The following is a 13867-nucleotide window of genomic DNA, read 5'->3' as shown; positions in this document are numbered from 1 at the left end:
ATACACTAATGAATAAAAAAGATGCAATATGTTGGAGTAATAATAATAATAATAATAATAGCAAATGTCTGAGAAATTAATATAGCTTGTCTATTATGCAGGCATACTTAGGCTAATAATAATAATAATAATAATAATAATAATAATAATAATATGAACGGTTTTTGAATAATGCTCTCCTGCAATAAATAAATGATCTGTGGAAAATACATTTAATCCTGGGAACTGCGTGCACAGGAGTTTATTTTGTGTTTACTCCCCCGGCTGGCTACTTATTTGTCATGGCTGGCTAGTACGAGCCTTAGTGGAAAGCCCTGACATTGTACTGGTGTACAGGTTAACCGTGTACATTTATTAAGAGATCAGGAGATCGTGCCTGTATAAAAATAAAGTCAGGTAGCACGTTGGGACAGCAGGTAACACTGGTACCTCGGTTTAACGTTATGTTCATATGGGTTTCATCCAGGTTCCTCCCAACGTCCAAAACCACAAAAATAGGTGGACTGGCTTTGCTAAATTAGGTATGAATCTGGGTGTGTGCCATGATGACATCACCTGCCTTGTGCCCAGTGCTCCCATGACAGGTTCCCGATCATGACGCTGACTAGGATAAAGTGGTTACTTTAGATAAATTAACGGCCAAAAATAAAGCTGCGCACTTATTTGCAGCACATGTTCAAATTAAGTGCCGTATTTATTACTGAACAGTCAAAGCTGTGCATGAAAGTGTGAGGAAACGGAGCGCTAAAACGTGAAAGCAGCAGATTTGGTCTCTCTGAGGGAGGAGATGACAAAATGTACTGCCTGGATAATGAGTGACTCACAGTTCCCAGCAGGCACTGAGACTCCTGAATGGCGCCATAGCAACCGAGGAACCCAACAAACATCATCACAGCGCCAACAGCAATCAAGATGTAGACACCTACAGGACGGAAAGGAAAAACAGATCAATACGAGGGATTTTGACCCAGTACATTTTGGTCATTTCAACAGGTTGATTATTTGTCAGGAAAAAAAAAAAAAAAAAAAGCTAGTATTGGATTTTTAAGTGGGGGTGTTTCCATTTCCCTGCAAATTCTCACAGTCATGCTCCAGCACTCCAGTCCGCGACTCTGAAATGAGCCATCATCTGTTCGGTCTCTAGACTGTAAGTCTTTGCCCCCCTAAAGGCCACCATAACTAAATTCTAACCCAATTTATAAATGCAGATCAAGGCTATCGTTTCAGTGGTATTTGGTATTTAAGTTTCATCTCTAGTGACCAATCAAATTTGACAAAGCAGAAAAACATTACAATATATTAGATCATTAAATAAATGAAAGAAAAGCATTTGTTTAATCATCCAAAATAAACCCACTTGAATTTATGTGCCGTTTCTCTCAGCGTCACAGTACAAAACTGTGAGTGTAGTACTCCAATATGACTACCAGGTGTCAGTGTGAGCAATTGTATTTACACACACGTCCCTCCCTGTCAAGTTTTTACAAGCATGAACATTTCTTTACTTCACTTCTATTTTTCATTGCAATAACCATCAAAATAAGACAATTTAAAAAACAAACAAAAGCTCTATTTAGCTGATAATGTTTTCTGACAGTGTGGAACCCGGCAGATGTGTGCACACTGGTGGGGAGAATAAATTGGCCAAAAGAAGAAAAAAGCGAGGGGGGAAGACGAGAAACAAAACCACATTTGCAACGTCAGTTTGTTTACAGAAGTTTGGCGCTTGCACTGGTGCTGTAACCATGGCAACCGTGGCCAGCCTGAGAACAGACTGTGAGGAAGACTTGAAAAATTCCATTATTCTACAGCACTAACATTATCACATACTTATTTTGCCTAGTAAATGAAGGTGTAAAAACAAGATCCTACATGTGATTCATGTGACTCATTTAGGTAGTTCCCCCCCCCAAAAAAAAAAAAAAAAAAAAAATCAGCCCCGAGTCAACATCAACATCTTCGGTTTCGTTAACAAACACAGCCCAAACTGCAAATGCGACGCTTGTTTATACGACCAAGATATCCCAGAACTTCAGCAAGACGATAAAGGATCCTATAATGGGAATGAGAACATGACCAGCCCTCTGCTCTTTTCTCTTCCATCCTCAAATCCACACCTTAAAAAGCATCGAGCTGCATCAGAGGCCAGTGTGGAAAAATAATTACCTAAACATGCTCAGACAAGAGACCGTCATTTAAGTTTCCCTTGCAATCGTGCTTGTTGTTGTGCCTCTCTCTCTCATCATCCATGACTACACACCAACCCCAATTTTCACAGGAACAATATATAACCGGAACGAGGCACAGGAAGAGGGGTGAGAGCCAGGTTAACATCCTCATACTACCTCTAGGGGATAATTTGATTTTGGATCCCTAGGTTTAAAAAGGTCTGCGTAAATGTCTCGATGGCTGGCGCATAGAGGCGTTTAGAGAAATTGATGGAGGGATGGAGGATGGGAGCTTAATTGTGTTGTGTATTTGGCAGAGTGCAGACAGCCATCAGCTCACCGAGACGCACTCAAGGCGAGCCCTGCGTGACTGGCATGCTGATCAGCTGGACAATGCAGACCTCCCTCTCTCCCTCCCTCCCTCTCCTGATTTGCACAGCTTCTTTTCCCCTGCCATTTCCCTCTCTTTCCTCACATTTATCTGAGACGCAATGTTCCGTTTATGTCAGCATCAAGCTGCCGGCAAGGCAAAAGCGCTCGCCATTGACTTTCCTACTTGCAGTCACTCAATTCGCAGTCAACAGGTCTCTACATTCTCATCTCATCTCATTATCTCTAGCCGCTTTATCCTGTTGTACAGGGTCGCAAGCAAGCTGGAGCCTATCCCAGCTGACTACGGGGGAAAGGCGGGGTACACCCTGGACAAGTCGCCAGGTCATCACAGGGCTGACACAGACACTAGGGCTGTAACGATACACCCAACTCATGATTCGAATCGCGATTTTTGACCCACGATTCGATACGCCCACGATTTTTTTTAAAATAGTAAATTTGACTTATTAACATTTACTTACTTACATTAACTATTTAATAACAAATAATTCAGACCACTGCAGAGAATGAGTAATATGTATGCAAAAATGAACAAATGTATATCCAAAGATTTGTTTTATTTCTCAAAATAATACCGTTGAGCCGGAAGCTCTGTTTTTTTCGGTTCTGAAAAAGTCATTTTTCCCCAAATCGTGTAAATCCGTTAAGATTTTTTTTTGGGGGGGTGGCTCTCTCACTGTCTCACTCTCATAGGGCCAATGATTTTCTGTGATCGCGGAAAACAGATGGAAATTACGGAATTTTTATGGTGAAACATTGCTCGCGTGTCAAAATGTAACTGCCGCAGAAGGCTTCCGCCCAAGCAGACATGCCTTCAGTGTTGCCAGATATTGCTAACGTTTTCCACCCCAAAATATGTTCAAAACCAGCCAAAAAGCACCTAAACCTGCCCAATCTGGCAACACTGCATGCCTTTCCGGTCAAGTGATTGGCTTGTGGCACACCTAGCCAGCCAATGAGCTGCTTGTTTACAGATTCGCTCCCCGCGTCGCAACCAGAATGGCGACCGCTTAAAAGAAACGAATGCTCTGCCAGTGGCGAGTGTGGACGTTGCGTGACTCGCAGAAGATTGTCGCAGGTCGGCGAAAAAACGACTTACTAATAGATATAAAAAAATAAAAGTAATTTAAGTAAGTTTAAAATGTAATTTAAATAAAAAGTAAAGTATTCATAAATTGAAGTTTGGAAGCGCCTCTGTTTTTGGGCTGAGGAGAAGTTTGAAAGGGTGTACCGCGATTCTGCCTTTTTGTATCGCGATACGGATCGTGGCTCTGCGTATCGCGATTTCGATACGCTTATCGTTACAGCCCTAATAGACACAGACAACCATTCACACCTACGGTCAATTTAGAGTCACCAGTTAACCTAACCTGCATGCTTTTGGACTGTGGGGGAAACCGGAGCACCCGGAGGAAACCCATGCGGACACGGGGAGAACATGCAAACTCCACACAGAAAGGCCCTCGCCGGCCCCGGGGCTCGAACCCAGGACCTTCTTGCTGTGAGGCGACAGCGCTAACCACTACACCACCGTGCCACCCAGGTCTCTACATTGTTTTAGTTAATCAAAAATCAATGCAAAAAGTTTAAATGCTGTCGAATGAGAGTGCACGATAAAGCAAATCAGGGAATACTTCTCAAAAACACACTAGTCATACTCGTGATACACTTGTGACTCAGTGTTCATATCTTCTTAAAGGTAGACTGCCTTTCAGATTTTTCAAGTGGAGGTCATGAAAAGAAGTTTCCCTGACACCCAATTATTTTTGTTTAGTGGACCGAAAGCTACTGCATTCAAATCACAGACTTTGAATTTTATTAGTTTTTTTTTTAAATAGAACAATTAATGAAATGGAGGGCTACATGGCTCCAAATCCTCTGCTATTTTTCCTGCTTCACCATGACCCAATACAAGATACCATGCCATGCATCACGTATGGGCTTTCCTCGTTCACGCAAGGCATTGTGGGATGCAAATTTGAAACAGGAGAGAACAATGTGCAAATGAAACGTGAAAGACCGACTACAGTAATGGGAAGCAAGCGAGGAAAGGAGAGGAAAAAAAATTGTTGTAAAGGAGTCAAAGATAAACCTGCGCATGCGCACACAGACTTCCTTTGTCTGCATGACTGCGCGAAGCAAGCGATTTCATGCACATTATTTGCTCGGGAATCCCCTCAAATTAAATAACTTCCCAGCCACAGAATGGTCTGATATTTTGTGAAATAGTACAGAAATAAAAACATGCAATGACCAAATGTCAGAGGGAACTACATTTCACCGATTTTATGAAATCGAAAGGCAGTCTCACTTTAAGGCAAATTTGATTTTAGAATTAACAGTAGTCATATTTTAGTCCTTTAGTTAGGCCAAAAAAAAAAAAAAAAGTTTCTCCGGTAACCTGACCGATCGAGAATTTCCGCGTCGAAATTGCCAACAGTAAAGTTATTACAAATTTCCCTCGATATTTTAGTGTAAGCGGCGTTAGTTTGTCATAATTTTTTGTTTCAACGCATTCAAGTTGTGAAAGAAACGATAAAAAGTAAAATGTTTCGCCACTTCTATCAGCCCTCCTGCATAAACATGGAAGCGCACTTGTACACTGAAGGAGGAAGGGAAAACTGAGCCGAGCCGCCATTTTGAATCCTCATTCAAGGCTGTAATGCAAATTGCTTCCTCTTCAGTATACAAGTGCACTTCCATGGCAGGGAAAAACACTACGTTTTGCCGCCTATGTAGTCCCCTATTTATACAAATAGGAGTCATTCAGGATTCAGCCATGTTTTTGCTCGACCCAAGTTCTACAGTAGGCTAGGCTAGGCCGTCTGCTTTTAATGGAAGTAGCCTAGGACGTTATTTTCACGTTATTTCTTGATAAAGGTGTTTTCATGTTATTACATGAAAGTATCATGAAATAACGTGATAATTTCATATCAAGAAGTTACGTGATGTTATTACATGATAAATATATTGTAAAAACGTGATAACTTTAACAATATCTTTTCATGTAATTACTTGATTCTAAGCCAATTTTTTTTTTTTGTGGCAGCAGTACGCTTCCGTAGATCATAACTCAAACTCTTGATTTTTTTTTTTTATTCGTTTAAAGATTTAAAACACTTATTTTATTATGATGTGTGGTATAAAGGATTCTGTGCCAAAATACTATTTTGTAAGATGCTTACTTGTGTTAATTTTTTCGAACAAAATAAAAAAAATTGAGAGAAAAAAAAAAAAATTTCCTACCTACCGACCTTATTTTAGTATTTCATGTTACCGGAAACACTTTTTTTTTTTTTTGGCCTTATTGAGAGTTTTAGTCTAGCTTTAGCTGATAACAGTTTGTCATGAAATTAAAGGTTTTGATCTGCCCCCCCTTTGAATTTCCCTGACTTTTTTTTTTAAAACGCATTTCCTAAGCATGAATTGCTTCTTAAATGGAATGACCAATCACTCCACTCAAATATTCCTTAGACAGACTGGCATTACAGGCTTACTAAAGCTTCTCAATCTCTGATGTACACTGGCTGAAACGATCATATGGCTATGATTTGGTCTGTAACATGCAGCATCTCCTTCAGAAAGAAATCATTGCTTTTAATCTTACTGTAATAAGCCCATTTATTTTTTTCGCGGTCGGGTTTCCATCAAATCCTGCGGTCAGATTGGCTGGCAAGCGGGTCCGTATCCTACGATACGGTCCCCAGTTATGGACCTCTGGCGACTCGCTCGTTCACAACAACAAACATAGCATTTTTTGTCAACATTTATCTTTTTTTTTAATAAGATTTATTTATAAGATTATCAAAAATCTTATAAATTTTTGCCAGCATTTCTCAGGAGAATAGCATTAATTTTACAGCATGGATAGCGATAACGACAGTCTTCACAGTGAAAGCGAGTTTTACTACCCTGAGGAAGAAGAAATAAGATAAAACAAAACATTTCAGGAGAAAACTAAAAACCTGTAACTGTTGCTAACGCCAAGCAAAAACATAGCTGAATCCTGAATGACTCAATTTTGTTTAAAATAGGGGACTACATAGGTGGGAAAATGTAGGGTTTTTTCCCCCCTGCACTTGTATACCGAGGAGGAAGCAATTTGCATTACAGCCGTGAATAAGGATTCAAAACAGCGGCTCGGCTTGGTTTTCCCTTTCGGGCGCTCTTGTTTTCTGTTAGAATTTGGTAAAGAAAAAAAATATATATATTATTTACCAGTTTAAGGTCGGTCCATACGGTGAAATACCATGACCTCGGCCAGTACTTTCAAGACCTCTGTCACGGTATTTCATGATATGGACCGCCCAGCTGGTAAATAACATTTATTACACAGCAAAGAGAATTAATTTTTGGTTAAAGCATCCTAGCTCTAGCTAGTATTAATGGTACCCTATGGGTAAAGCATTTACTTACAAAGTAATATCGAAAAGGTTGCTAACGTTACCAAACGAGTAGGACATATTTCTCAAACTCCACTGTGCGAGTTCATACACAGATCAGAAAAGACTTTCTAGCTGTGTGCAAGACCAAGCAAAGTCAATGTGGAGAAGGAGAAAAAAGGAAAAAAGAGGGGTAAAAAGTTCCATTTTTGTCTGATAGATTGGTTCAGGCATTTTTTCATCCTTGAATTTATTAGATGAGGAAAATGTCATTCTGTGACAGTCAAATTTTGAGTAGATGATTACATTTATTTATTTATCTACCTTCATTTATTACTTATACTGTATATGAAGAATAATACTGAACATTTCTCACAGTAGTTTTAATCAACAAAAAGAACACAAAGTCCATCCGCCTGGTTTGGCCTTGAAAAAAGTCCATCAATATAATTGCACGTTTAAGTCCTTTTAAAGCAGATATGCAGAACCATGGCCTCACTTTCGTTTATAAAATGCCTTGAGACCTCAAGAATGGCACAGGAATAGTTTGAAGCGTTAACAATAAACCTAATTTTTAGGATTAAAGTGATTTATATAGGTAGTGGTCTGAGTGAATGACCTTGACGTCCGTAACGTCACAGCAGGAAGTCTATCGGTCTCATCGCCATTTCCGCTATACTAAAACACAGAGCTGACTGCAACTCCGATCCTCCATTTTGAGCTAATTTATCACCATGCCACGGAGATGTGTTGCTGCACTCGCCAGCAACATGACAGAAGGTGGATTTACGTTGCATTCATGGTCCAAGAATGTTCAAACTGGAAAGATTTGGACGCGTTTTGCGAGTTGTTCACAGGCACATTGGGCACCTATGAAGTGGTCTCTCCTCTGCTCTGCACATTTTACTGAAGACTCGTATGAGACCTCTGATCTGTTGAGGAGTGTTGGCTATAAGCCCGTATTGAAAGAGGGTGCAGTACCAACAATTAAAGAATACTACAAGAAAAGTATTTTATTTATTAAGCCAAGTTCAGTTGCACCAGTCCTCCCGGAGTGAGCCGAGGGTTGTTGCTAAAACTCGGGATGGAAACAGAAGTGACATATTGCTCGGGCAGTGACCTCCCCGCGGTTGCTGCTAAAACTGGTGACGTCCCGTTCCGTCCCGGGTTTTAGTAATTGCCTGAGCCGAGCAGTAACGGTGGAGTACTCCACATGGACAAAATAGAGAATGAGTGGAGCAGCCGTCTGATTTCTAAACTGGATATTGCTGCCATCTCGCCCTTACATGGAAGAAGTGAATGAATGGAGAACTGAACGAACAACTGAAAGTCAGATTGTTTCAAAACAAATCGGCCACAAGGTCAGCCTTCAAGAAGTGAGAACACAGACGGGTAAGCTCCAACTCTCATTTGGATTAAAAAAAAAAAACCCACACAACACGTTGTTTACCTGCATTTAGATTAATACATGTAACTTGTATTGTGTATTTAAGTTACCGGTATAAGATTATTTCATTTGCTTCAGAATGTGATTGTCTCAGTTCATCTGATTATTTAATTGGCCTTTTATGTTTTATCAGTGAAAATGCATGCATGTACATTGCATAAGTTATAACACCTATCCTGTTTTAATGAGTCAACCCACAATCAGTGAAGTCAAATCAGTCTTAGTTGAGCAAGTTGGCAACGGTATTTCTTAAGGCCAATTTATGCTGACAACCCAGTCCTCGCAGACGGCGCCACAGATAGCGTCTGTGTAGCCCCCCCACCTTCGCAGACGCTCTGCGCGCACCTCCCAAAAATTGTGACCACCGCAGAAGCCTCGCAGACAGCGTCGCAGACAAGAGGGCTCTGATTGGTCCACTCTACATCCGCTGTACACGCACTTCCGCTTCCCTACTTTCCCGGTTTGGTTTGTTTTCACGACCGCCATTTTTAAAAACACGAGTGAAGATGGAGCAGCACAAAGAGCGGTTGATCAAGGAAGTACGTACATTTATACGACTTCAGTTCTAGTCATTATAAGTAACCGGAGGATAAACACTCCACTAACCACACCCACCAACTACTCCTAGCGATTTTGCGACTTTGCGCCCCCTTGCGTTGTGGCGGTGAATAACATCGCGCACGCCTATTACTCCCCGCTCAACGATAAATTACAACTGTCTGCGAAAAGCTATCTGCAAAAGCCTTGTCGCAAGAGCATGCAGAGGCCTTTACTTTTCACCATAAATTTTTTTATTTATATGACTTTGTAAAAGGCCTCGGCCTTAAAACAGGGATGTGATTTGGGGCTGGTGAAATTATCTGAAAATTTTAGCCGGGGGGCTGGGGGCCACAGGCCCCCAGCTGGTCCAGGGCAGCGGCCTGGTGGGGGGACAAGGGGGGGAAGCCCCCCGAAGCTCCTGGGTTCTGGGGTTTTCTGACTTAAAAATTGTACTAAAATGGCAAGCAAACACACAAGAAAAAAAACTTGTCATGATTAACAAATTCAAGCCAATTTAATGGTCAACATGCAACTCTGACACACACTCTTGCTCACTCTCACACACACACACACACACACACACACACTCGCTCGCTCACACACACACACACACACACTCACTCTCGCTCACACCCCCCCCCCAAAGAACCAGCGCGAGCAGGGCCTGCTAGCCCCGCGCCTTGTGACGTAATTCGTCCCGAGGCGAGCCGCGGTTTTTCTCCAACCATTCCCAGCGGAACTTTTTTTTTCACTATTCTGTCAATTTCTTTAACTCGATTTGCATCTTTACGCCTCGATCACGGAGGCTGCCATCTTTCAACTCTTTGTTTGAAGCGAGCTTACGTACAGCTATCTAACAAGCGCGTTCACTGGTTGTTACAGAGCGATGAGCCAATCACGTACCTCGTTTCATCTCATTGATGCAATTGCGTCAATGAGATGAAACGAGGTACGTGATTGGCTCATCGCTCTGTAACAACCAATGAACGCGCTTGTTAGATAGCTGTACGTAAGCTCACTTCAAACAAAGAGTTGAAAGATGGCAGCCTCCGTGATCGAGGCGTAAAGATGCAAATCCGAGGCTGCCATCTTTCAAACAAAGTCGGAACGAATAGGATACGAATGTGGATGAGAGAAAAATCGGAAAAAAAAAATTTTTCTTCAAGTTTTGAGGTGAAAAAAGCGGAATTCCGCGAATTCGCGGAAAAATCACATCCCTGTTAAAACCGGTTACTGTAGTGACGTCACGGACTCAGGGCTGGCTGGCTCAGCGGGGCGACTTGAATGCCAACTCTGCGGTCGAGTTTAACTCAAAAATATATTCTTTATTCCCATTTATGCAGCATACAAGAGTCAAGGATGGAGATACTATCCACTCAAATTTATTTAAAAATAAAGGTTCTGCGTATCTGCTTCAAGGACCAAAACATCCCCATAAAGATTAATTAATTAATTAATAAAACCAACAAGTCGAAGACTACTGGGGCATTTGCCTAAAAGTCAATAAACGTCCCTTACAAAGATGGTAAAAGCAAATTCTGTGTGGCATTGGAGGGGTGGTTTTAAGGTATATTATATATATAAATAAATAAGTCATGCTAAACGCAGCTGCTACTCTCCTTTAATTCAAAAGAGCAGCTGCCTGGCCCCCTGCCACAGAGAAAGAGAAAAAGAAAGTGATGGAATCTCTCACAGATTAAAAAGTCATACATTACAACACTTCAATTAGTCAGTCAGGGATGGCGAAAGAGCAGTGAAAGAAGCGGGGGAGAGAGAGAGAGCGAGAACGAGAGAGCAGGGTGTGGCATGTAGCAGGAATACCCGAGACAAACGAAGTATGGAAAAATGGAGACTAACATAATAAACGGAAAAGTGGTGGAGAAGGAATTAAAAAAAGAGGAAGCAAGAAAGAGGGTAAAAAGCCAAAAAAGTGACACAAAGTCCCTAAAAAGGAAAAGAAAAAGAGAGCAGACGGTGTTCACTCTACTGACTTTAAACACAAACAGATGGGGTGTAGTGCAACCTCAGTGGAAAGGGATGATGTGAAGCAGAGAGAGAAGTGTAACTTGCAGACTTTTTTTAGACGGAGAAAGAACAGGGGCCATTACTGGGGGGTGGAAGGAATTTTCCTCCAACCTTTTTCAACACCAGAGCATGGGCTTTATGTTTTTCTTCTGTGACGTGCAGTACAGAACATCATGCCTTAACTACCATTAATCTACAACCGCAATCGTTACTGTTTAACTTATTATTCGTTATTAATTACGCCACAGTGCCGATTGGTCAGACGGTGCTCATCTTTTACGACATGAATTTGAAAGGTGCACTCATAATTAGGGATGTCCCGATCAGGTTTTTTTGCCCTCCGATCCGATACCGATCATTTGATTTTGAGTATCTGCCGATACCGAGTCCCGATCCGATACTTCTTATAATCCATAAAAAATAAAGACGAGGAAAGAAACGGATCCAGGATGTTCCTCATTTTTTATTTAACACCTTATTTTAACATCCAACAACTTCGTTAGCAAACAGAGCACTTACGTGAGGCAGTTTGAACAATAAATTAAAAAAAATAACCTTAAAATACCTGGCAGGAATGTAAACAAAAAAAACAAACAAACAAAAAATAAAGTGCCACAGTGCCGGTAATTTGCTTTTAAGAACGCATCTCACAGTGGTGTACAGTAATTTCAATTAAGGAAATGAACGTTTTTCTTGATGAAAACAAGCATTTCTACCCTTTCAGGTTTGAGCCCGTTTCTTTTGTCACCCAACGAAAAAAAAAAAAAAAAGATCTCATGCTTTGCTTTCCGCTTCGAACTGGTTCCGTGTTCAACTTTGCCGGCAACAGGCAGCCAATAACCAATAGCGTCTCCGCTACAAAGTGATGTCATGCCGCACGCGTTGATGTTGCTGTGTTGAGACAAGAGGTCTGGTCTCACTCTGTGCCAATGCATAGCTATTGATGTGTTAAAAATGAGAATATATTATATAGATATATATCCGATCCCTGATCGGGAGGCAATGCCCGATTCCGATCGAGTCTGAAACCATGTGATCGGGCCCGATTTCCGATCACGTGACTGGATCGGGACATCCCTACTCATAATACATTATAATAACAAGGTCATGACGGTCATGATACATAATCCTCGATATGAAGACATTTAATGTAAGAACACACCGATTGAACATTTACAAGGAGTCTTCAGTGTCGGTGCTTTGTAATGTCAGTAAGTTTTCCACCAGAGGAAAGTCTTCAGGTTACTTGGTAACATAGCAAAGCTTTTTTTTGGTCTAATTATCTTCAGCAGAAAGACAAAAGAGGAGGTTTGTGAGGGAACGACCGTATACAGCGGCTATAAAGCAAAGAAACTGTAAACGTTGACAAACTGCAGCAGGATAAAGGAAGAACACACTTATGGATGCGCGGTTTTTAGAAAGCTTCAGGGTGGGCATTGTTCAAGACCACCCATTCTATACGAACGCGCTTCCTGCCTACAACTACGGAGATGACTGCTTTAGAAACGCTGCCTTTTTCTTTAAGAGACTTTGTCAGGCTACATCCTCTCCTTCATGAGTTCAGCCCTACAGACCTTGGCCTTGCTGGGTATAATTTAGACATAATGACACCGTTCTCCTTCTTGTTTGCATTTTTTTTCCCCTCTGTCTTCTTTTGGACAGAATATTTACTCTCCACAGCTTCCACTGATTATAGTCATCTCACTGGTAATGTAATATCCAGCACATCTGGGTGTTCCCTTCTTGATTGCATCAAGATCCAAATATAAATAAGCTGCTGTTATATGAATAGAAAACCTTCAACTTTTGGTCCATTTCTATTAAACCGCTCTGTGGAATACACGCGTGTCCTGAAAAGCTGATACAGATACGGAGATCTTCTGAGACAGCATTCCTTTGTGTAGGCACATATATACACACACTTCCTTTGGTTCAACTGCTGATATAGCTTGGGTATAAATTTAGAGAAGCTGACTTCCTTTGAGAAGAATCCTGGGAGGATGTGCGTGCTTACGGCCATTCTCTAGCATCTAACGGTCCTGACCCTTGACTTGAAGTCCAACTTGTTTCCAAAATGCTAATAACCTGATGCTCTCATTCCAGCTATATTATTTCAAGCAGCATCACATGTTCATTATGATGAGCAAGCATTAGAGCAGATAACCTCTGAGAAAAAGCACTTTTTTTTTTTTAAAGTAGATCCTGGTTTTAATTGTAATATTAATGCACTTGTTTGGACTTCAATCCAACAAGTGCCCAACCACAAACATGAATAAATCAAAATCAAATCAACAATGCGCTCGAGACATCTGCTTATTAAGCAGATTGATCCTGTTTGGGAGTTTTCAAACAGGTGTGGTCTTTCTGCCTGCTTGGCAGCCAGCCACAAATGCACTTTTCCTTTCGCATCCTTTAAAAGCTCTTAAAAGTAGACCCTTAAACGGCCCTTTCCTCTTTTCAGATTCAATTAAAGCAATATAATGACGATGTCCTGCATGGCTTGCAAAGACGCACTTTCCAAACGCTCAAGATTTAATAATGGTACACAAGAGGTCACTCTGTAGGAGAGGGTTTCCCATTCAATACATGGACATCAGCTTACATGAAGTATACACAACACCAACTGATTAGCCGATAAATTTTAAGTGCAAAATAAGTGTTTAGACATGCTCAGTATAAAATTCACCATGCAGCAGCGTTTAGTTTAAAAAATAAAATAGGGCGAGATTTCTTTTCAGCTTAAAGGAACAGTCCACCGTACTTCCATAATGAAATATGTTCTTCTCTGAATTGAGACGAGCTGATCCGTACCTCTCCGAGCTTTGCGCGACCTCCCAGTCAGTCAGACGCGCTGTCACTCCTGTTAGCAATGTAGCTAGGCTCAGTATGGCCAATGGTATTTTTTGGGGCTG

The 13867-nt window shown here is 41.2% G+C and overlaps 1 protein-coding gene across 1 annotated transcript in view; it reads right to left on the bottom strand.

Annotated features, from left to right (window-relative positions):
* cd81a (CD81 molecule a) overlaps positions 1-13867 on the bottom strand; it is a 107333-nt gene that overhangs the window by 22551 nt on the left and 70915 nt on the right. Inside the window, exon 3 of the mRNA XM_060911771.1 lies at positions 825-922. Coding sequence (XP_060767754.1) covers positions 825-922 — 98 coding nt within the window. The remainder of the gene's footprint in view (positions 1-824; positions 923-13867) is intronic.

The sequence above is a fragment of the Neoarius graeffei genome, chromosome 27, assembly GCF_027579695.1.
Source record: "Neoarius graeffei isolate fNeoGra1 chromosome 27, fNeoGra1.pri, whole genome shotgun sequence".
Lineage (NCBI taxonomy): Eukaryota > Metazoa > Chordata > Actinopteri > Siluriformes > Ariidae > Neoarius > Neoarius graeffei.
The sequence above is the reverse complement of the archived record's forward strand: the minus strand, read 5'-3'. Positions and strand labels throughout refer to the sequence as shown.